This window comes from Culex pipiens, chromosome 3, assembly GCF_016801865.2.
Source record: "Culex pipiens pallens isolate TS chromosome 3, TS_CPP_V2, whole genome shotgun sequence".
NCBI lineage: Eukaryota > Metazoa > Arthropoda > Insecta > Diptera > Culicidae > Culex > Culex pipiens.
Genome location: NC_068939.1, coordinates 88,052,432 through 88,073,777, shown reverse-complemented (window position 1 = coordinate 88,073,777; position 21,346 = coordinate 88,052,432). Strand labels below are relative to the sequence as shown.

At 42.5% G+C, this 21,346-nt stretch overlaps 1 protein-coding gene across 2 annotated transcripts in view; it reads right to left on the bottom strand.

The window, feature by feature from the left end:
* Positions 1-21,134, bottom strand: part of LOC120429807 (uncharacterized) — a 767,258-nt gene extending 746,124 nt beyond the window's left edge. The window contains exon 1 of one of the 2 annotated variants that reach the window (XM_052710925.1): positions 20,861-21,134. In XM_052710925.1, coding sequence (XP_052566885.1) covers positions 20,861-21,001 — 141 coding nt within the window. In that variant the 5' untranslated portion in view covers positions 21,002-21,134. Of the gene's footprint in view, positions 1-13,829; positions 13,987-20,860 lie in introns of those variants that run through there. The other variant, XM_052710926.1, reaches the window with a different exon arrangement.
* Between the last annotated feature and the right edge of the window lie 212 nt (positions 21,135-21,346).

The window sequence follows — 21,346 nt, the reverse complement described above, 5'->3', positions numbered from 1 at the left end:
AAAAAATGAATAACTGCAACTTTTTTCAAAAAAATATCTGAAAATGGCTATAACTTGAAAACGGTGCATTTTATCAAAATTTCACTAAAATATTTTTTGATTGCAAATTGACAACTTGAAAAAAAAATGTGCGACCAATATTTCGATTATTTGATTGATTCAAAAATTCATAACTCGGTTAAAGATTTTTCCCGTTCTGGAAATTTCTGAAAAGTTTGCATTTGATGTCCTCTAAAACATATCAAATAATAAAAAAAATTAAAAATAGTGTTTTTTTGCAAATCAAGTTTCAGTGACAAAAAGTTAAATAAGAAATCACCAAAATATTTTTTACCGTGTGTCATATTTTTCCAGTGTAGTCCATATCCATACCTACAACTTTGCCGAAGACACCAAATCGATCAAAAAATTCCTTCAAAAAATACAGATTTTCGAATTTTCATACATCATTTTTGTATGGACAGCTGTCAAATTTGTATGGAAAATTATATGGACAAACTAATGATGCAAAATGGCTTCTTTGGGCATACCGAAAGCACCAAAAAAGTTTCAGGCGGATTAAAAAATACAAAAATTAAAATTCTTAAAAAAAGACCGATTTCGTAGAGAATTGCTCTCTTACACAAATTGATACCGTTTTGGTGAGAAGAAACTGCCCAAATGAACGACTATCAAGCACTAATGATGCTCAATTCACTTGACAACTCTTTCTGCTTTGGTCTTTTGCGCTTTTGAATGTGGTAATATTTAGAGCAGATTTTTCAGCGATGAAATCCACCGACAGAGAATACCTGTTGACCGTTGACTCGTTTCCGTTGGCGGGCTTCCAGCCCAGACAGAATGAATTGCGTCGAATGGCACTGCGGTGAGTTGGTTGGCCGTGACCGGAAGCCGAACATTGACCTGGCGGTTGGTTTTGGTATATCTTTGGAAATAGTTCCACTTTGGTGCCGGTTTTGTTTATCAAGGGGTGATAAAATCTCATTTCCTAAAGAAGTGTTATGAGATTATTTAAGTTGTATATGTTTGTTTGATGTTAGAAGTGTTTATTGAAAAAACGCCCCTAAAATCCATTGAACCCAACCGATCCCAACTTGAGCAGCTTCAACAACTGAGTGTTTAGTGTGAAAATAATCAGAACGTGTATTATAGCTCCCAATAAACAAACCGCGTTCCGCTTGATACACCTTCAATTTAGCATGGTGGAGAAGCTCCGTGAAGACGCACCTCGGTAGCATTTTTGCAAACACCTCGAAACGCACATCCACAACGAGCTAATCCACTTAGAGAGCCAAATAACGAGTCAAGTCTGTGTCGCTTCCCCCTCCATTGAGGTCTACATATCCGAAGCATACGTCGCGAGTGATGCACACTAAAAAAATATGAATTTTTCATTTATCGTAATCATGATTTTAACGCAAATTGAAATCATGTAATCAAAAATTTGATGTAAAATTATGATTCTTTCGACGTAGCTTGCCAAAATCATCGTGTGTACATTGAAACTCAATTTTACATCATAGAAAACGTAAAATTCAATTAACCATTACCCAATTTTCGGTCAATTATGATGCACATATCAAGAGCGTGTTTTTTGATGTAATTTTGTGTTACATTAACGCAAACTTTACGTGGAAACGTTTAGCAGTGTAGAGGCTCATCAGAAACGTCAGCCATGTTTGAAGTCGGGCAAAATATTGTTGCCGTGGCTGTCTTAATTTCAATCGTTTTGCAGCTGGCCGCAAAGCTAAAATTTAGGAAAATTACAACAAATCTTCACGTAGAGGTAAATTTAATCTTTTTACACAAAAATTAAAAAAAAACCAACATATTTTTGTTGTTTTTCATTGCAGTTTGGTGGAAAAATCTTGATGGATCCGGCGCGGAACCTGTTCCGATTAGAGCTGCTGGACCATTGGAACAGTTATCTTCCTCGCAACTACTTTCCGGCAAAAGGTTCGGCCTTCAACACATGAACTGCGTTCCGGCAAAAGGTTATCCGGCAGGTCTCCATGCCGTCAGCAGCTGACAGACCCCAGCTCGATGAAACTCAGATGAGGAGCAAAGTTCGACCGGCAATTCCGGAGTGAACAGAACCGGATTTCTCAGCACGGCCCCAGTTGAGGACCAGGAACGGAATACTTCAGATGTGCGGTCAATACAGGTGCGCGAAATCGAACGAGTTGAACGAGTGTATCACACATGGAGGAAAACAAAAATCTTGGGAGATAACCACAAAAGAAAAGCTTTTGACAGTGAACAAAAAGTTATAAAAATCAATTTCTACAGTGATGTGATAAACAAATGCAAATAAAAGTATTTCAAACGACTTTTAAGGTGTCGTGTTTGCCCAATAAGAATAATCCACAAAATCCAATAAGAAACCCATCAAACGAAATTGTGTCTGCTGTAATTTTACACTCAATAAAGCCTGTCGATTGAGTCATGTTGTTATAGTTCCGCTTAAGAGTGTACCTTGTCAAGCTCCCTTTCCCTCTACTTTGGGTAATACCTTTTAGTTGTGTAAGAACCTCGCTAGAATAAACACGCGTCGCATCGCGCTCTCTCCGACAACGTGCTTTCTTTATTGGCCACAACCTCGCGGCTACAACAGTTTTGGCGACGATGGCGGACGAAAACCCACCTCCGGGTAACGATCAAGGTGATGGCCAGGCCGGGGGCCAAGCTCCGGTGCCAATTGCGATGCAATCGGCGTTCACAGTCGAGCCTTTCGACCGTCACAAAATGAAATGGTCTCGCTGGGTGGAACGCTTGGAGGGAGCATTTCTTTTGTTCGGCATCCAAGATGGCGCGAAGCGGCCGATGCTGCTGCACTACATGGGTGCGGAAACGTACGACGCCATTTCGGATAAACTTGCGCCGGTGAAGCCGCAGACGAAGACCTACCAGGAGATCGTGGAACTGCTGGAGGAACACTTCAACCCGGAGCCCCTTGAAATCCTCGAGAATTTTCGCTTCAAGTCTCGGAAGCAGTGCGACGAACGTGCGGAGGAATCAGTTTCTGATTACCTCACGGCGTTGAGGAAGTTGGCCATAACCTGCAATTTTGGCAACTACCTGGACACAGCGCTACGGAACCAGTTCGTTTTTGGGATCAAGGACCGGGGAATCCAGTCGCGGCTGCTGGAAGTGCGCGGCCTGACTCTGGCCCGAGCTCGTGATATTGCCGTGTCAATGGAGGCGTCGGCAAAGGGTGGACAGGAGATCCACGCGCGTCAGAGTCGGCCGGAGATGAACCTGGTGGAGCATCCACCGACGAAACCGGCGAAGGGAAAGGCGTACAAGAAGAGTGCGGGCAAGAGGAGTGAGGAGAAGAAAACCTGCTACCGCTGCGGAAGTGCGGAGCATTTCGCGAACGAGTGCAAGCACGCCCACACCGTCTGCAACTTCTGCAAGGTCAAGGGTCACCTGCAGAGTGTGTGCCAGAAGAAAAGTGCTGGCCAGAAGGGCCGAAGAAGTGATGCTCACCAGGTGGAGGAGAGTGCGGGCGCAGATAGAAAGTGCAGAGAAAAAGTGCAAGTGGAGGAGATCTGTGGAGTGTCCGACGCTGCCGATTTCAACAACAAAGTGGACAAATTCTGGCTGGAACTGTCTGTGAACAGTGCGAAAGTGAAGTTTGAAATCGACAGCGGCTCTCCGGTTACGGTTATGAGTGTGTGGGACCAAGAAAAGTACTTTCCCACGGTGGAATTGAGTTCCCCGGACACGGGCCTCGTGAGCTACAGCGGAAACGCAATCGAACTGTGCGGGATGTGTGCCGTCCGGGTGGACTACGGTGGTGAAAGCCACGAACTGCTGCTGTATGTTGCGAAGAACGAAAAGCACCCTCTGCTGGGTCGAAGTTGGATGAAAGTGCTAAAAATCGACGTGGTCGAGTTCTACGAGAACGTCCACACAGTGGTTGAAAACAGCGCCGCCGCGGTGCAGACGCTCATTGAGCGCTACGGAAGTGTCTGTGAGAAGTCGATGGGGAAGATCGAAGGCCTCACAGCAAAGTTGCAGCTGAAACCGGATGCGCGTCCGGTGTACCTGCGTGCGCGGCCGGTCCCTTTCTCGATCAAGGAGGCGGTCGAAAAGGAGATCAAGGGCCTGGTGGAAAGCGGTGTGCTGGTGAAGGTGAACCACAGTGCGTGGGCCACGCCGGTCGTCCCAGTGATGAAGTTGAACAACCGAGTGCGACTTTGCGGGGACTACAAGATCACTGTCAACCCGAACCTGGTGGTCGATGACCATCCCCTGCCAACAGTGGAAGAGCTGTTCGCAAACGTGGCCGGCGGGGACAAGTTCACGAAAATTGATCTCTCGCAAGCCTACCTGCAGCTGGAGGTCGACCCGGAGGATCAGGAGATTCTCACGCTGATGTACGGCGTCAGCCCGGCGCCGGCGATCTGGCAACGCTTGATGGAGGAGGTGCAGAACGGGATTCCAGGTGTGACCGTCTTCCTAGACGACATCCGCATTACGGGACCGAACGATCGGGTCCACCTTGAGCGCCTCGAGGAGGTGCTGAAACGACTGAGCCAGTACAACATGCGGATCAACCTGGAGAAGTGCCAGTTCTTCGCCGACCGAATCGAGTACTGTGGCTACTTGATTGACCGCGACGGAATCCACAAGGTGCGGAAGAAGATCGATGCAGTGCAAGACATGCCCGTGCCGGAGAACAAGGATCAAGTCCGTTCGTTCGTTGGATTGGTCAATTATTACGGTCGGTTCTTCCCACACCTGAGCACGACCATCTACCCGTTGAACTGTCTGCTGCGGAACGACGTGCCGTTCCGCTGGACGAAGGAGTGTGACGAAGCGTTCAAGAAAGTGAAGGACGAGATGCAGTCAGACCGCTTCTTGGTGCACTACAGTACGGAGTTGCCACTGGTCCTGGCAACAGACGCTTCGCCGTACGGGGTCGGTGCAGTACTAAGCCACATCATGCCAGACGGTACAGAACGCCCAATCATGTACGCGTCGAAGACGCTGAACGAGACGCAGCGCAGGTACAAGCAGATCGATCGTGAGGCGTACGCGATCATCTTCGGAACACAAAAGTTCTACCAGTACCTGTACGGACGAAAGTTCTGGCTTGTCACGGACAACGAGCCAGTGAAGCAGATTTTCTCGGAGACCAAGGGTCTGCCGGCGATGTCAGCGTTACGGATGCAGCACTACGCTGCGTACCTTGCTTCGTTCCGGTACGAGATCAAGTTCCGTCCGACGAGGGAGCACTACAACGCTGACGCCTTTTCTCGATTGCCGGTCAGCGCACAAACACCCGAGTACGTCGTCGAGGAAGTTGACTTGCTGGAGGTCAACATGATCGAGACGCTGCCGCTGACGGTCGGAGATTTGGCGAAGTCGACTGCTGTGGATCCGACAGTGAAGGTGCTGCTGCAAGGTCTCAAGAACGGGAAAACAGTCGAAGCACGTGAGCGTTTTGGTATCGACCAGAACGAGTTTGCGCTACAACAAGGGTGCATCATGCGCGGAATCCGGGTGTACGTCCCACCAGAGCTGCGGGCGAACGTGCTCGCAGAGCTGCACTCTACACACTTTGGGGGCACACGCTTGAAGTCGCTCGCCAGAGGATACGTGTGGTGGGAGCGGATCGACAAGGACATCGAGGAGCTGATCCGGAACTGCGCGGCCTGTCAGGTGACACGGGCCGATCCTGCGAAAGTGCCTCTACACTGCTGGGAAACACCGAAGGGACCATTCGACAGAGTGCACGTGGATTTCGCTGGACCATTTATGGGTACGTACTTCATCGTATTTGTTGACGCGTACTCCAAGTGGCCAGAAGTGAAGATCTTGCGAGACATCACTACGAGTACGACCATCCACGCCTGTCGTGAATTCTTTGCTGCCTACGGGATACCTGCCGTGCTCGTGAGCGACCACGGAGTGCAATTCACGTCGGCCGAGTTTCAGCACTTCCTGAAACAAAATGGAATCTTCCACAAGATGGGCGCACCGTACCATCCGGCGACCAACGGCGAGGCAGAGAGATTCATCCAAACGTTCAAGGGCAAGATGAAGGGTCTCAACTGCGACAAGTCGAGAATGCACGCGGAACTGTGCAACATCCTACTCAATTACCGCAAGACCATACACCCTGCCACCGGAAAATCGCCTTCGATGATGCTGTTCAACAGGCAGATCCGGTCTCGACTTGACCTGATGGTCCCGAACACTGCAGTGGTGGAAGAAAAGCCCGAAGTAGCCGTTCGATCGCTTCCCGAGGGGGCGAGAGTTGCTGCTCGTGACTTCCTGAGCAAGGACAAGTGGAAGTACGGTCACGTTGCTGAAAAGCTGGGCAAACTCCACTACAACATCAAGCTGGACGACGGTCGACTCTGGAAGCGCCACATCGACCAGCTACGAGAAGTCGGAGCAAACCTGCCGTCTGGACGTCCTGAGATACCAGCTGAGTGTTTCGAGCCAGACATCGTGCCAGTTGCTCCACGAACCAATCCAGTACAACACACGCCACAAGCTGCTGCCGCTGTACCTACACCGGCGGCCAACCCGATTGCTGAACCGCAATCATCGCGGAGTGCTGCGGCTACTCCCAAACCGCCGGAATCACCTGCGGTACCGAAGCCGAAATCGCAAGGACCACTTGCGGTGCCGAAGCTGAAACCGACGAACGCTGCTGGTAGATCCGAGGCAAACAACCAGCAATCACCGCGACGATCGACAAGAGTCATCAAGCCGCCTCGGAGACTGGACCTGTAGAGAGAAGTACAAACCCAAGGGGGGAAGAGTTGTTATAGTTCCGCTTAAGAGTGTACCTTGTCAAGCTCCCTTTCCCTCTACTTTGGGTAATACCTTTTAGTTGTGTAAGAACCTCGCTAGAATAAACACGCGTCGCATCGCGCTCTCTCCGACAACGTGCTTTCTTTATTGGCCACAACCTCGCGGCTACAACACATGTAATTTTCTCGATGGTAGAGCTCTCCATAGCACTATTGACGGGCAACAATACTGCTCCTGGTCCGGACAAGATCAAGTTCAGCTTGCTGAAGAATCTTCCGGACGTCGCCAAGCAGCGTCTGTTGAATCTGTTCAACACGTTCGTGGAGCAGAACGTAATTCCACACGAATGGCGACAGGTCCGGGTGGTTGCCATTCAAAAGCCCGGTAAACCGGCATCCGACCACAACTCGTATCGTCCAATCAGCTTGCTGTCGTGTCTACGCAAGTTGCTGGAGAAGATGATCCTCGACCGCCTCGAACCATGGATGGAACGAGAGCACTTGCTGTCAGACACGCAGTATTGCTTCCGGAGAGGCAAGGGAACAAGCGACTGTCTAGCCTTGCTGGCCACAGGGATCGACATAGCCCGTGGTAAGAAACAGCAAATGGCTTCTGTCTTCCTAGACATCAAGGGTGCATTTGATTCAGTCTCCATCGAGGTGTTGGGTGTAAAGCTTCGGCGGAGCGGTCTCAATCCGACGATGTGCAACTTCCTCATCAACCTGTTGTCAGAAAAACACATGCACTTTGTGCAAGGTGATCTGGCAATCACCCGGATAAGTTACATGGGTTTGGCACAAGGCTCACGCCTAAGTCCATCCATGTATAACTTCTACGTCAGCGATATCGATGATTGCTTGACCGGAGACTGCTCCCTTATACAGTACGCAGATGACGCAGTGGTTTCAATCGCTGCCAAGAAGGAAGTCGATCTGCTAGAACCCTTGCAAGATACCCTGAACAACTTGGCCCATTGGGCAGTTGGAAAGGGTATTGAATTCTCTCCGGAGAAGACGGAACTGGTCGTTTTTACGGGGAAGCATGAACCGCCGCAGCTTAATCTTTCTCTTTCGGGAAAGACTATCGAGCAGTCGGACCACTTCATGTACATGGGTACCATCTTCGATCAAAAGGGAACATGGGGGAAGCACATTAACTACCTGAAGCAAAAGTGCCTGCAAAGAACTAATTTTCTGCGCAGCGTCTCTGGCAACCGGTGGGGTGCTCATCCTTCTGACCTGCTTCGACTGTACAAGACAACGATACTCTCGGTGCTGGAATATGGCAATTTCTGCTTCCAAACAGCTGCGAAATCACGCTTGTTGGTTCTCCAGCGGATACAGTACCGATGTCTTCGCATTGTCTTGGGATGCATGCACTCAACTCACAACATGACCCTCGAGGTCTTGGCGGGAGTGTTGCCTCTGCGAACTCGTTACTACGAACTGTCTTACCGGTTCCTGATCCGGTGTGATTACAGGAATAAACTGGTAATTGACAACTTTGAAACGTTGCTGAACCTTCACGTTGAGTCTCGGCGCATGCTTCTATACTATGACTTTATGTCATCGTGGGAGTGGAGCCCGAGCACTACGGTACAGCGCACGCCTCCGTTAACCAGCAGCACCCTGATTGGCTTCGACACGTCCATGAAAGCCGATACTCGCGGTATTCCAAACCATCTTCTGCGGGGAGTTGTACCGTCGATCTTCGCATCAAAGTACAACCATGTTCCTCCAAACAACAGATTCTTCACCGATGGCTCCAAGCTCGACGGCTGTACGGGCTTCGGTGTTTATCATGAATCTTATCAGCTATTCTTTAAGCTAAAGGATCCGAGTTCAGTTTACGTCGCAGAGTTAGCCGCGGTTTACTGCGCACTGCGAATCATCGAGACCATGCCACCTGACCACTACTTCATCTTCACCGATAGCTTTAGCTCTGTTGAGGCTATCCGGTCTCTGAAGCCGACCAGGGAGTCTACGTTTTTCCTCACGGAAATACGCAAGACTTTAAACAACCTGGCGGCTCAGTCCTTCAGCATCACGGTGGTATGGGTCCGCGCTCATTGCTCGATTCCGGGTAATGAGAAAGCGGACTTGCTCGCCAAGAAGGGTGCTGAGAGTGGAGACATTTTTGAAAGGCCAATTAGCCTACAAGAATGCTACGGTTTTCCGAGGCAGCGTGCGCTTCTGGATTGGCAAAATCAATGGGACGACGACACCAAGGGACGTTGGATGTATTCCATACGACCTAAGGTGCAAAGAAAAGCCTGGTTCAAGGGAATGGACTTGACGCGTGGATTCATCAGAACGATGTCCCGCCTTATGTCGAACCATTACTCGTCCAAGGCTCATCTGTACCGTATCAACATGAGTGATACGAACCTTTGCGACTGTGGGCAGGGTTATCAGGACATCGACCATCTCGTATGGGCGTGTCCAGATCACCAGGCTCACAGAATTAAGTTGAAAGATACCCTCAGGGCCCGAGGAAGACCACCAGAAATCCCGATCGAGACGCGTTATCTCAACTAGACCTTGATGTTCTCTATCCTATCTATCAGTTCCTCTCAGATTCCAAAATATCTATTTAGTTTTCTTCCAGTTAGTTTCCCTTCAGTTAGTTTTCCTCTAGTTAGTATAACTCGCCTTCACACAAGGCCGTCGTTTCTGGTTGCACCGGAAGCAAAGCAAGATCGCCCCAGCAGCTGGACACCGAGTTGCGGCTGAGGACAAAACGCAAAGGCCAGCAGAGCCAACCAAGACCCCTACACAATCCCCCTTCCCTTCCCACGCCTTGTCTTTAACATCAATCCCTTCCCTACTAACCCCGAGTAGGCCGCGGGTAATCGGCTCCCCTCCCACTAACATTTACACACAAGATCCTCTGTAATTATTAAGTCAAATGTAATTACAAAAGCCGACTCGGTCCTAACCAGGTCCCAGTACCAAAAAGGACCTAATAAAAATAATTTTATGAAAAAAAAAAAAAAAAACTCATGTAATTTTAAAATCTGACGTAATTTTATGTCTTATTTGAGGCTCCAGTTATGTGCATCAAAAAGACGGAATATTACACGATTTTTTCGAAGTGTGTGATCCAGGTCTGGACTTGGAAAACGCGTACAGCTGGCTGGGCTTATTCGGAGCTTCCGATGTTGGTTGGGTAATTGGATAATTAATCTGCTAATTACACACTCCATGAAGACACGGCAGTCGGACGTCGAAAAAAAAACTTTTGTTTTTCGATCGAACTGCTCCGATATGGCGCGGTAGCTATTAGGTTCGACGATTTGGTTTTCACAGCATCCGGCAGCTTCGAGTCCATGGCGTCAATCTATCAAAAGCTTTAAAGGTTTTCCAATTTGATTTTTACGCGCACGCGCGCGTTCGTTCAATCGAAAGTGAACATTTAATGGAAGTGATGCTGACATCGATACAGTAATTTTTAGATTTGAAAATTTGAAGATAATTTTCTTTGCATAATTCATTTCATGTACTTTGGGTTGCGTCACTAAAAGAAATGGAGTCCTCTTGAAAAGCCGTGCAACTGCCATCTACAAAGTCCTTTCTCAAGTACTATCGATTTTTCTTAGCTGTTACGCTGAAAGGTTCAAGTGCATTTCTTATCGTGCTTCCTTCAGCTGGAAAAACTGGACATACACTTTTCATTTATTCACATGCAACGTCGTTTCTACACTTTCTTGCTTTCTGGAAAGGAACCAAAGGGAAAGCTGGGAAATCAAATTTTGTAGGGTTTCGTTTTTCTTTGGCCAGAGTTGGAATCGCCACACCCCGCTCGAGTTCTGTTTTTCTATTCCACGCAAAGCTGACCAACGTCCAAGAAAGCAAAAAAAAAAATAAAGAAAAAAAATCCGCACGTCATTAGGAAAAGTGAAGCCCGGCACGAGAGTTTGGCGGTACTTTTAAAGTAAAAGTTTTTTTTTCTCCTTCTCGGGCCATAATTCGACCATCACACCACAAATACCAAGCGTGCCCACATTTAAAGATCCGTCTTCTATCGGACCACTTGGCGCCCTAAATGACTGGCGTAAGAAAAACATAATCACAAAGTTGAAACGCTTCTGATTAGGAAAATTTATGCTCGTAAAAATTCGAAAACAAAACTTATTCCAGCGAAAAAAGAGAAGAAGCAGCAACAGAAAAGAGGGGCTTTTCCCTTGGCCGGTTGGCAGGTTTGAGGTTTTCGTACGTGCCAACATATGCTAATTGGTATACCGTCGTCGTAAATACATTCATGAACAAAAAGTGTGGCTGCTACACTTAGACTACCAAATTATGAGGTTTTATCGACGGGAAATAATTGCACGGTAGAGCGTAGCATAAAAAACTGAAACAACGACGACTATCACTTTAGACGGTAATGGGACTTAAAATAACAACATTGCGGAATTTGGTGCAGCCTTGGAAAAGTTGATTAAAAGTAATTGAATGATACACTTTATTGTTTCACAATAAAACATATTAACATACACAGTGCTAAAAATTCCATAATTATGAAAAAAAAAATGCAACCTGAGATTTTGGTGTCTATCGATTCCTCACATCATAATGTACCTCTGAGCAAAAACATTCGCTGATGTAGTTTTCGAGATACAGCCCTTTTAAGATGTTCCATCGGATTTTCAATAAGAAAACGAAACCAATCTATACAATTCCAGCATTTCAAAGAATATGCATTCGAGATAATGATACATTTTGCTTCATATGACTGTCAAGTATCTCTGGGCAAAGTTTCCGAAGGTTTTCTGATGTAGATCTCGAGATACAGGCATTTTAAAATGTTATTTCCGACTTTTTCTAAGAAAATCTATAAAATCAATACAATTGAATCTATGACATTTCCTCGAAACCCACATTCCCGAAAAGACATTTCCCCGAATGCCACATCTCCGAAAAGACACTTTCCCGAAATGTCATTTACCCGAAAATCATTTCCCCGAACAATCCATTTTCCCGAATGGCCGCACCCATTTCCCCGAACGCCACTTCCTCGAACCCGGTCAGGCGCGCGCGCGGTTCTGGGTAACTGACCGGGTTTGGGGAAGTAGCGATCAATGGAGTATCATGTCCACAATTGAACGTTCAAAAAATTCCGCGCTTCTGAAATATTCAAAATATGCATTTTGTAATTCAATAATCAACTATATAGATTTGACTAAAAGGGTTGGTCGCAGAACTCGAATTTGACGTTAAAAATAAGGAAATAAAGGAAATGTTGTTCAAAGTCTTAATAAAACCAGAAAAATTTGATGAAGACAAATCAGTTCAGTTGAACAAAATCTAGAACAACTAGAACAGAATATCCCTTAAAAACAATTTAGTTTATATCTAGGTTATCATTCGGAAAAAAATAATTTTCGGGGAAGTAACCATTCGGGTATATGGAAATTTGGGAAAACGACAGTTCGGTAAAATGGCCATTCAGGTAAATGACATTTGGGGATCTTTAATTTTCGGGAAAATCATGTTCGGGGTTGTGGAATTTTCGGGAAAATGATTTTCGGGCAAGTGGCACTTTCGGGGACGTGAAATTTTCGGAGAAATGATTTTCGGGGATATGGAATTCGGAAAAGTGAGATTCGGGGATGAGGGATAAAAACAGTGGCAGTGCGTGGCCGAATGGTTACGCTGTCCGCTTTGTAAGCGGATGATTCTGGGTTCGATTCCCATCTCCTCCAACCTTCCATCGGATGAGGAAGTAAAATGTCGGTCCCGGCCTCGGTTGTTGTTAGGCTTTAAGTCATTCCAGGTGTAGGAGTCGTCTCCATGCCATAAGTACAAACAACACACCAAACCAAGTCTACTCCGGTGGAATCGCTGGCGGCGGTTGGACTCGCAATCCAAAGGTCGTCAGTTCAAACACTGGGGTGGAAGGTTCCTTGGAGTAGAAAGAGGTTTGAGTGCTCTCCCCATTCAAGCCTTCGGACTCCTAGGTTCGAGCAGAAACTTGCAATAGAGACCACAAAAGACCCGGGGGTCGTTAATGTGGATGGTTTGATTTTGTTTTGATTTGTGTAAAACCCTCCGAGCCAAGTTTCAGAAAGTTTGATGATTGTTTTATTTTTTGTTTTTTGTTTTTTGTTTTTTGTTTTTTGTTTTTTGTTTTTTGTTTTTTGTTTTTTGTTTTTTGTTTTTTGTTTTTTGTTTTTTGTTTTTTGTTTTTTGTTTTTTGTTTTTTGTTTTTTGTTTTTTGTTTTTTGTTTTTTGTTTTTTGTTTTTTGTTTTTTGTTTTTTGTTTTTTGTTTTTTGTTTTTTGTTTTTTGTTTTTTGTTTTTTGTTTTTTGTTTTTTGTTTTTTGTTTTTTGTTTTTTTGTTTTTTGTTTTTTGTTTTTTGTTTTTTGTTTTTTGTTTTTTGTTTTTTGTTTTTTGTTTTTTGTTTTTTGTTTTTTGTTTTTTGTTTTTTGTTTTTTGTTTTTTGTTTTTTGTTTTTTGTTTTTTGTTTTTTGTTTTTTGTTTTTTGTTTTTTGTTTTTTGTTTTTTGTTTTTTGTTTTTTGTTTTTTGTTTTTTGTTTTTTGTTTTTTGTTTTTTGTTTTTTGTTTTTTGTTTTTTGTTTTTTGTTTTTTGTTTTTTGTTTTTTGTTTTTTGTTTTTTGTTTTTTGTTTTTTGTTTTTTGTTTTTTGTTTTTTGTTTTTTGTTTTTTGTTTTTTGTTTTTTGTTTTTTGTTTTTTGTTTTTTGTTTTTTGTTTTTTGTTTTTTGTTTTTTGTTTTTTGTTTTTTGTTTTTTGTTTTTTGTTTTTTGTTTTTTGTTTTTTGTTTTTTGTTTTTTGTTTTTTGTTTTTTGTTTTTTGTTTTAATAGCAATAAATTTGGAAATGGGTGTACTAACTGTTTTGTACTCTTCCTGTTTAAACCAAATTCAATAAAAAATCTGAACTTAACACAAATATTTGTCCTAAACAGTTGTCTTAATTCATTTATATTGTCCTGAGGTTACAAATCTCTATGTAGAATCAAAAAATCCATCGTTGTTCCTAGTGATTTTTATAGCAACAAATTGTTTCAATTCTTTCACATAAAAATCCAACTTACATCTTCCTCCAGCGAGTTATTCCGCTGCACGCCGAGCCGCACCTTGGAGTACTGCTTGACCAGCACTCGCCAAACGACGTACGCCATTTCGCCTGTCTAGTTCCGGTCTACCAGGTATCCAAATTATGCTCCGCTGGTTACTTCCAAAAACCAGTGCTTCCGTTTCCGACGCAAATCTGGGCTTTCTGGTGCGCTTTGTTCCAGAAAAATTTCAACAACACTGCCACTGTGCCACTGTATGGGTGCTTCTTTTCACTAATTATTTTCCAATACACAACCACAAAAGCAAAACAACGCTAAAAAGCTAAAACCATTTTTATGCCTCTCCGGAATGGCCACTTTACTTTTCGCTTCCCTCCATATCACCACCATTCATTGGCCGCCATGAGTCGAGGGGCTGGATTCGGGGGTCCATTTCCGAATTATCACGGCCGCGGCGGCGTTGAAAACATAGCACACTTATCATCATAACCTATATTTTCATTACCGGCTGAAGCCGTAGACCACGCAGACCATTCAGCAACGGCAATTATCGATTTTGATGTATTAATTGCAAGTGCGCGGAAAACACTACAGACTGGCAAAGCTTCACGAGAGAGTTGGACGACCACGGCACTCATTCACTTTCTTCAGACGACGTCACTCTGCAAACGATTTTCAGCGCGTTGATTCTTCACGAGCAACAATTTTCCATGAAAACATTTTCGTACAAATAACTATCACACTGTTTTGTTTCGTCTGTCGACTCTTCCAAAGCTTATCCATTCACACAAAAAACACTCACTGTTAATTCAGATTTTGCTACTTTACTGATCTTGATCACTTCCAGCTTCCATTCCGGTAGATTGCACGTTATCTGTTTCCATCAACTCATCTTGCTTCGATTCTTCTTCGACCTCCTGCCGATTCACCCAGCTGGAGCTCGCAGGTTAAGGTCGTCTAACGGCTATCCCCTTTTCACACCGAACCAAAACAAAAAAGAACCTCACACTTGTTGATCAACTTCGACTTCAAATTCAGCAGATCTTCAAAAAACCCCCAAAATAACACCTCAAATTGCACGTGTGCCGCGCCGCAAATCCACGCGCCAAAACAATTCGACGAGTTCGCGCACACGTGAGACGTGAAGTTGCCGTTGATGTCTTGATGGACGTACCGCAGGTTGAACACTGAGGAGCTTGGGTGGAACAACCCGAGCGCGGTGGGTTGCCGCATGCGGTGGCTACCGCCGGTGAGTCTCTCTGTTTTGCTGGGGAGTCAGTGGTGTTGCTAGGGGTTTGGGGCGAGTGAACTCGTTGCATATTTTTTTGCCATTTTTTTCTGATTATTATTACGGGGTATTTAAACTGGTTCCAGACTGACAAAATAAAAACGAAGTTGACCTTATTGCAACTGTCAGTGGGGGTGACTATGGTTCAAAAAACGATACACCTCTCGTAATTTCTTATTAACAAAAACAATTTGAATAGAATCGAAAATCTTTCAACGTAGATTTGTTCTTAGATAGTTTACTTACATTTTTCCAAAATATGGTGGATTTTGATGAACACTACCTTAAATGCCAATAGTTTGAAAATAGACCCAATCTCACCCCTTTGAGGGGGTGACATTGGGTCAAATGAAACTAAAATGATGCTCAAATACAATGATATGGTGAAAACAAGTCATCCAACAGTGTTTCTTGTTCGAGGGAATCGTATTGACATGCTACAAAGTTTGAAGTAGGTAGTTTTGCGAGCAATTCTAACAAAAATATTAAAAAAATTATTTTTCGAGAGGTATTTTTTGGCCAAAAACGTACTCCCAACTTTAGACATCTGCCAAAATAACAGGATTTGCTCTAGACCGAGATTTTTTCAGCAAAGTCATTTTAAGATATCCCCTACACAACCCGTTTAACAGAATTCAGTTTCGTTGAGAATAACCTGAGAAATGGTAAAATCCGTAAAAAATCACTTTGACCCAATCCCACTCCTCAGACCCAATGTCACCCCCACTGACGGTATTAGTTTTTAAGCCAAATATTGATGTAGGGTTTTTTCTCAAAATTTATTTTCCCTTAAACAGCGCTCAGCTAGCAAAATCTAGATTACTAGAAACATGAAAACATGTACCCTCCCTGTAACTTAGAACATGTACCCCCCTGTAAAGGCTTTTGAATTGATCTCAGTTGAAAGGTTCTCCAAATCTCTGAATTGCAAATGTAACATCCTGGAGCAGAACTATTAAATTCTAATAAACACTAATTGAATTGAATTGAAAAAGATTCGAAAAATATACTTTTCCGTTTCTTTTTATTTCGCCGTTTGTTATACGTCACGATTGACCTTGAACGACAATGATCGGTCACGACAAACTTTTGTCTAAATCCTCTATATACGTAGAAAAAAAAATCATTATTTTTTCCATGTACCGTTTTTTCAAAAAAATCCTAATCATAACCTACAACTTTGCCAAAGACATCAAATCGATCAGATATGAGTATCAAGTGGACATAAGTTGTCGATGGACAAAGTTTCATCCAAAACAGAAAATAAAAAAATGAAATTCGCGGAAAAGTCGCGACATGATAGAGGATTGCTCATTCGTCTTTTCTTCCTCAGATTTTTATTTATTGAGTGAAAATTGAACAAACTTCCCTTTACCGATAAATCCATGACGCATTATCTCTTTTCAGTTTTGTTGATAAGTGTGATATAAAATCATAAAATTTTAGAAAGTTTGCAGAAAAATATTTGAGAGTTTCATTTAAAAAGCTTATTACTTTAGAAAACCTTTTTAAAAAAATCCAAAATTAATTATATTTCTCATAACGCCATTGCAAGTTCTATTTGATTTGTTTAATTTCCTACTATTGTAAGAAATCCGAAACAAGTTTTAGAAAAAAATGCTTTTTAAATATTTTGTAAAATTTTAACTTTACCATAACTGTAACTATGCCTTTTTGCCTAGGAATCTGGTCAAAGGGTGGCACCAAATCGAACTAATTCAAGTAGGACAATCATCGAAAATCATAACATTGACACACATTTTCTCATCCAAAAATATTTATGAATAATTCCGAAACTAACCTATTTCCGGGTTTCCCGAGAGCTCTGTAATTGGATCCAAATTAGCTTTATCGGTCTAAAATTGAACTTGATTTCAAAAATGCTATACTAAAAATAATCGTTTTTTTTTATTTTTTTCCTGTCACTTTTCCGATTTTTGAGTGTTTTATACGGGTAATTCTCTACTAACTCACAAAAAAATCGGGAAAAGCTGCCCCGACCCCTCTTCGATTTGCGTGAAACTTTGTCATAAGGGGTAACTTTTGTACCTGATCACGAATCCGAGGTCCGTTTTTTGATACCTCGTGACGGAGGGGCGGTACGACCCCTTTCATTTTTGAACATGCTTCAATTTTTGAACATACGAAAAAAGAGGTGTTTTTCAATAATTTGCAGCCTGAAACGGTGATGAGATAGAAATTTGTGTCAAAGAGACTTTTATGTAAAATTAGACACCCGATTTGATGGCGTACTCAGAATTCCGGAAAAACGTATTTTTCATCGAAAAAAACCCTAAAAAAGTTTTAAAAACTCTGCCATTTCCGTTACTCGACTGTAAACATTTTTGGAACATGTGTTTTTTCTTACTTTGCAGGCTATTTTTTTAGAGTGTAACAATGTTCTACAAAGTTGTAGAGCAGACAATTACAAAAAAAAATGATACACATACATAAGGGGTTCGCTCATAAACATCACGAGTTATCGCGATTTTACGAAACAAAGTTTTGAAAAAGTTACTTTTTGCGTTTCTCTTCGTCGTCCGTGTCTGTCGCGGGTGACGATGAACGGCCATGATCAACGACGACCAACTTTTTCAAAACTTTTTTTTTTCGTAAAATCGCGATAACTCGTGATGTTTATAAGCAACCCCCTTATGTTTATATATCATTTTTTTTTCTAATTGTCTGTTCTACAACTTTGTAGAACATTGTCACACGCTAAAAAATAACCCACGAAATCTTAAAATAAAAAAAATGTTCTAAATGAAAAAATGACCCTTCCATGTAGATTTGAAAAGTACATTAAATTTCCCTTAAAATGACATGTTCCAAAATGTTTAAAGTCGAGTAACGGAACATGGCAGAGTTTTTAAAACTTTTTTAGTGTTTTTTTCGATGAAAAATACGTTTTTCCGGAATTTTGAGTACGCCATCAAATCGGGCGTCTAATTTTACATAAAAGTCCCTTTGACACCAAATTTCTATCTCATCACCGTTTCAGGCTGCAAATTATTGAAAAACACCTCTTTTTTCACATGTTCAAAAATTGAAGGGGTCGTACCGCCCCTCCGTCACGAGATATCAAAAAACGGACCTCGGATTCGTGATCAGGGACAAAAGTTACCCCTTAGGACAAAGTTTCACGAAAATCGAAGATGGTTCGGGGCAACTGCTGTGTGAGTTGGCGGAAAATTACCCATACATTTTGTTTTGGTTTATGCATATGCTACAAACTGCAATCATTCAAAAAAATCAATCATTATCATTGCTTATTTGCTATTTCCAGCCACTTTTTAAAAATTTTTAGTTGTAGCTACACAGTAAAAAACATGGTAATATTACATCTGTAAAAGGGTACATCTTTGTTGTAAGATAAAAAATGGTAATTTTACTTCTGAAAATGTGTAATTTTACCCCTTTTCTGGTGTAATGTCACTTTTTCAGTCTAAATTGAGTTAAAATTACATCATAAAAGAAGTAATATTCAACCTTCCAAAATTACACCTTCCAAATTTACACAATTTTTTACTGTGTATAGCTTTTAAGTTGCAACAAAAAGTGTTAACACATAATCTGGACATAACAAAAATTACTGCATACTTTTATTGAAATAAAAAGCAGGGGATGTTTGTTTGAAACACGGCCAAAGATGACCTCCTTAAAAATTATTTTTTTCAAAACATTGTCAAAGTCACATTAAACAAACCAAATCACAAAACTCAAGATAATCTAAAATAAATTGGGGCTTTTCTTGAAGGCAGAAAGTTGAATAAAAATAGTTTTTTTTTTTGCGATTTTTGAGATCCAATCTAGTCTATAGGTGAAATTGGCATGTAGGGGAACAGCATCTAATTCCAGCGTGCCTCTAATGTTGGCAGGTCAGAGCATTGACATTCAATTAGAGCTAAATAAAAGCTTTTTCAACTGAAATCGAGTGATAAATAGCTCAATGAGAAGTGAGCAAGCAAGTTTCTATCAAAAGTTTTGCAAAATTAGTTGTTTAAATAATGAAAATCAGCAAATAGGATGGAGTTAGGAGCGAGTGCTTAACCTGCCAAACATACGAGAATTTCCCCTAGGTTGTGTATAAAGTGTATAAAATGTAATGTTTAAAAATCCATTCAATCTCAAGTATCATTTACCCCGCCAACGTCTCTGCAGTCCAACTGCTCAGAGAGTATCAACGAACGGTGTTCTGCTAACCTTTGCCGGTGGAGTTTTGCCGCTGATTATGCTTTTGTTTTGATCAGCTGGCTGGCCCAGCGAGAGAGAGAGAGAGAGAGAAGCTCGGCGATATCAACTTCAACTCCGCCAAGTTGGAGTGCGTAGCGCGGTTTGAAGAGAGTTGTGCGTTTGGAAAAACTGGCGGGAGAAAACGGAAAACGTGGCCCCCCGAAGAGAAGTTAGGAAAAGTGTTTTGTTTTTAGCTGGGAAACGAGGGGAGTGTTTTTTTTTGTACGTGATGTGGATTAGCACCGGCGATGTGATTAGCTAGTTAGATTGGACGGTAATTAGTGTGTTGCGTGTGGCCGGTACGGTGCATTCAGGTGGGGAGGTGTGTCGGTGGAAAGCAGTTCTATTTTTCTGTGAACTTGGAAATGGTTTGTCTGGATGGATGGAGTCAGATGAAGAATAACGGAATGACAATGGCACAGCGTGTTTTATCAGTTAGTTTATTGTGCTGAATGAAATCATGGGTATTGTGTCTAAGTTGGAAGATGTTCTCTTTTTACATTATTCATAGTTGAATTATCTGTTTTATTGGAGTCATATTTGACTAGTTTCAAACATAATTTCTGATTGACGTCGTTAACGTTCGTTTGTGACTTCTTGGATCTTAAAAAAAATATTTTTTAAATGACTTAGTTTTTTGGAAAAAGTGAATGCTACGCTCAATAGACCAAATTAATTACAACTGAAGAGTTTGAAAAGCCTTTCGAGAAGACGTTCAATCGAGCAATCTTGAATGCATTTACCAGCACGCAAAGTTTTAAGCCAATTGAAGTGTAGGAAAAGCGCAATAATTGATTTATCGTTTAGCTACATGGTCTTCCTTCATTCCTGGTCTTGTTTGCAAAGGTTTGCATGTTGGACCGACAAACGCACCAATAATCGGCACGAGTGAAATTTCAAGGATCCACCACCTTCATTACAATTGTAAATGGAGTGAAAACAAAGTTGAGCGTGTTTTCAAGTGGCAAACACGCAAAACCAATTGGGAAAAGCTGGGTGGAAAAAGCGGTTCGAATAAGGCTTGTTACGACGAAAAAAATAAAACAGCGTCAGACGCGTTAGTCCAGACGTGGATAAGACCTTTATTAGATTAGTGTAATCGGCCGTTTAGTCATAAGTTTGCGTTTGTTTCGTTCTGGTTTTACGCTGGTATGGAAGGTGAGAATCAAGCATGTGACAATAAAAACATTGAGTATTGACAACGATGTGTGACAAAAGGTTAAAGGTCGAAGGATTCAATTATTTGAACTCAAAATGTTGATCATTATTACAATCATTGTTGTTTACTTAATTTGGTATAAACCATGTTTGAAAAAACATTTTAAAACCTCATTATCCATCAAAACCCACAAAAAAGCGCATCATTTGCCCACTTGTTCAGCATACCGGCACGAGCCAGCAATTTGCTACCCCTTCTCGTACAATTGGTTGCCACGGAACGACTCATCCAACACAGATTGATAGTTGCAAAACACGCGGGAAAAACGCATAGTTTCCGCTGATTGGAACGCTTCTGAAACCGACTTACCCTACGGACGAACCGCTGCATCCAGTCCTGGGCGGTGGCGCCGATCAGCTGACACGATCCGTTAACGTTATCCATCACAACGGCGCAGAACACGTTCAGGTTGTGGAGCAGTATCAGAAAGTTATCCACAAAGTTGTACATGGTTACGCGGGGAACATTGAGGACACGCGACCTCCACTTGTATTTTTTGAACAACTGTTGTCGATTTCAAGGACCCGCACTAAGAGCTGCACTTTGACGCACGCCACGATTCCTTTCCCGACGACGTCGAACGTTCCACTGACCGAGGAGATGGGCCACTCCAGGGGTGCCAACAAGAGGGGACACAAATGACCATAACAACATTACACTCAGTTTCATAAAAAAAATGATAAAATAAAATTTCAACTCACATAGGTTTTAATTCTAAGCTAGTGAAAAACCATGTAATTTTAAAATATATATATATATATATTTATGTAAAATTGAAAATGCATTTTTTTTTTC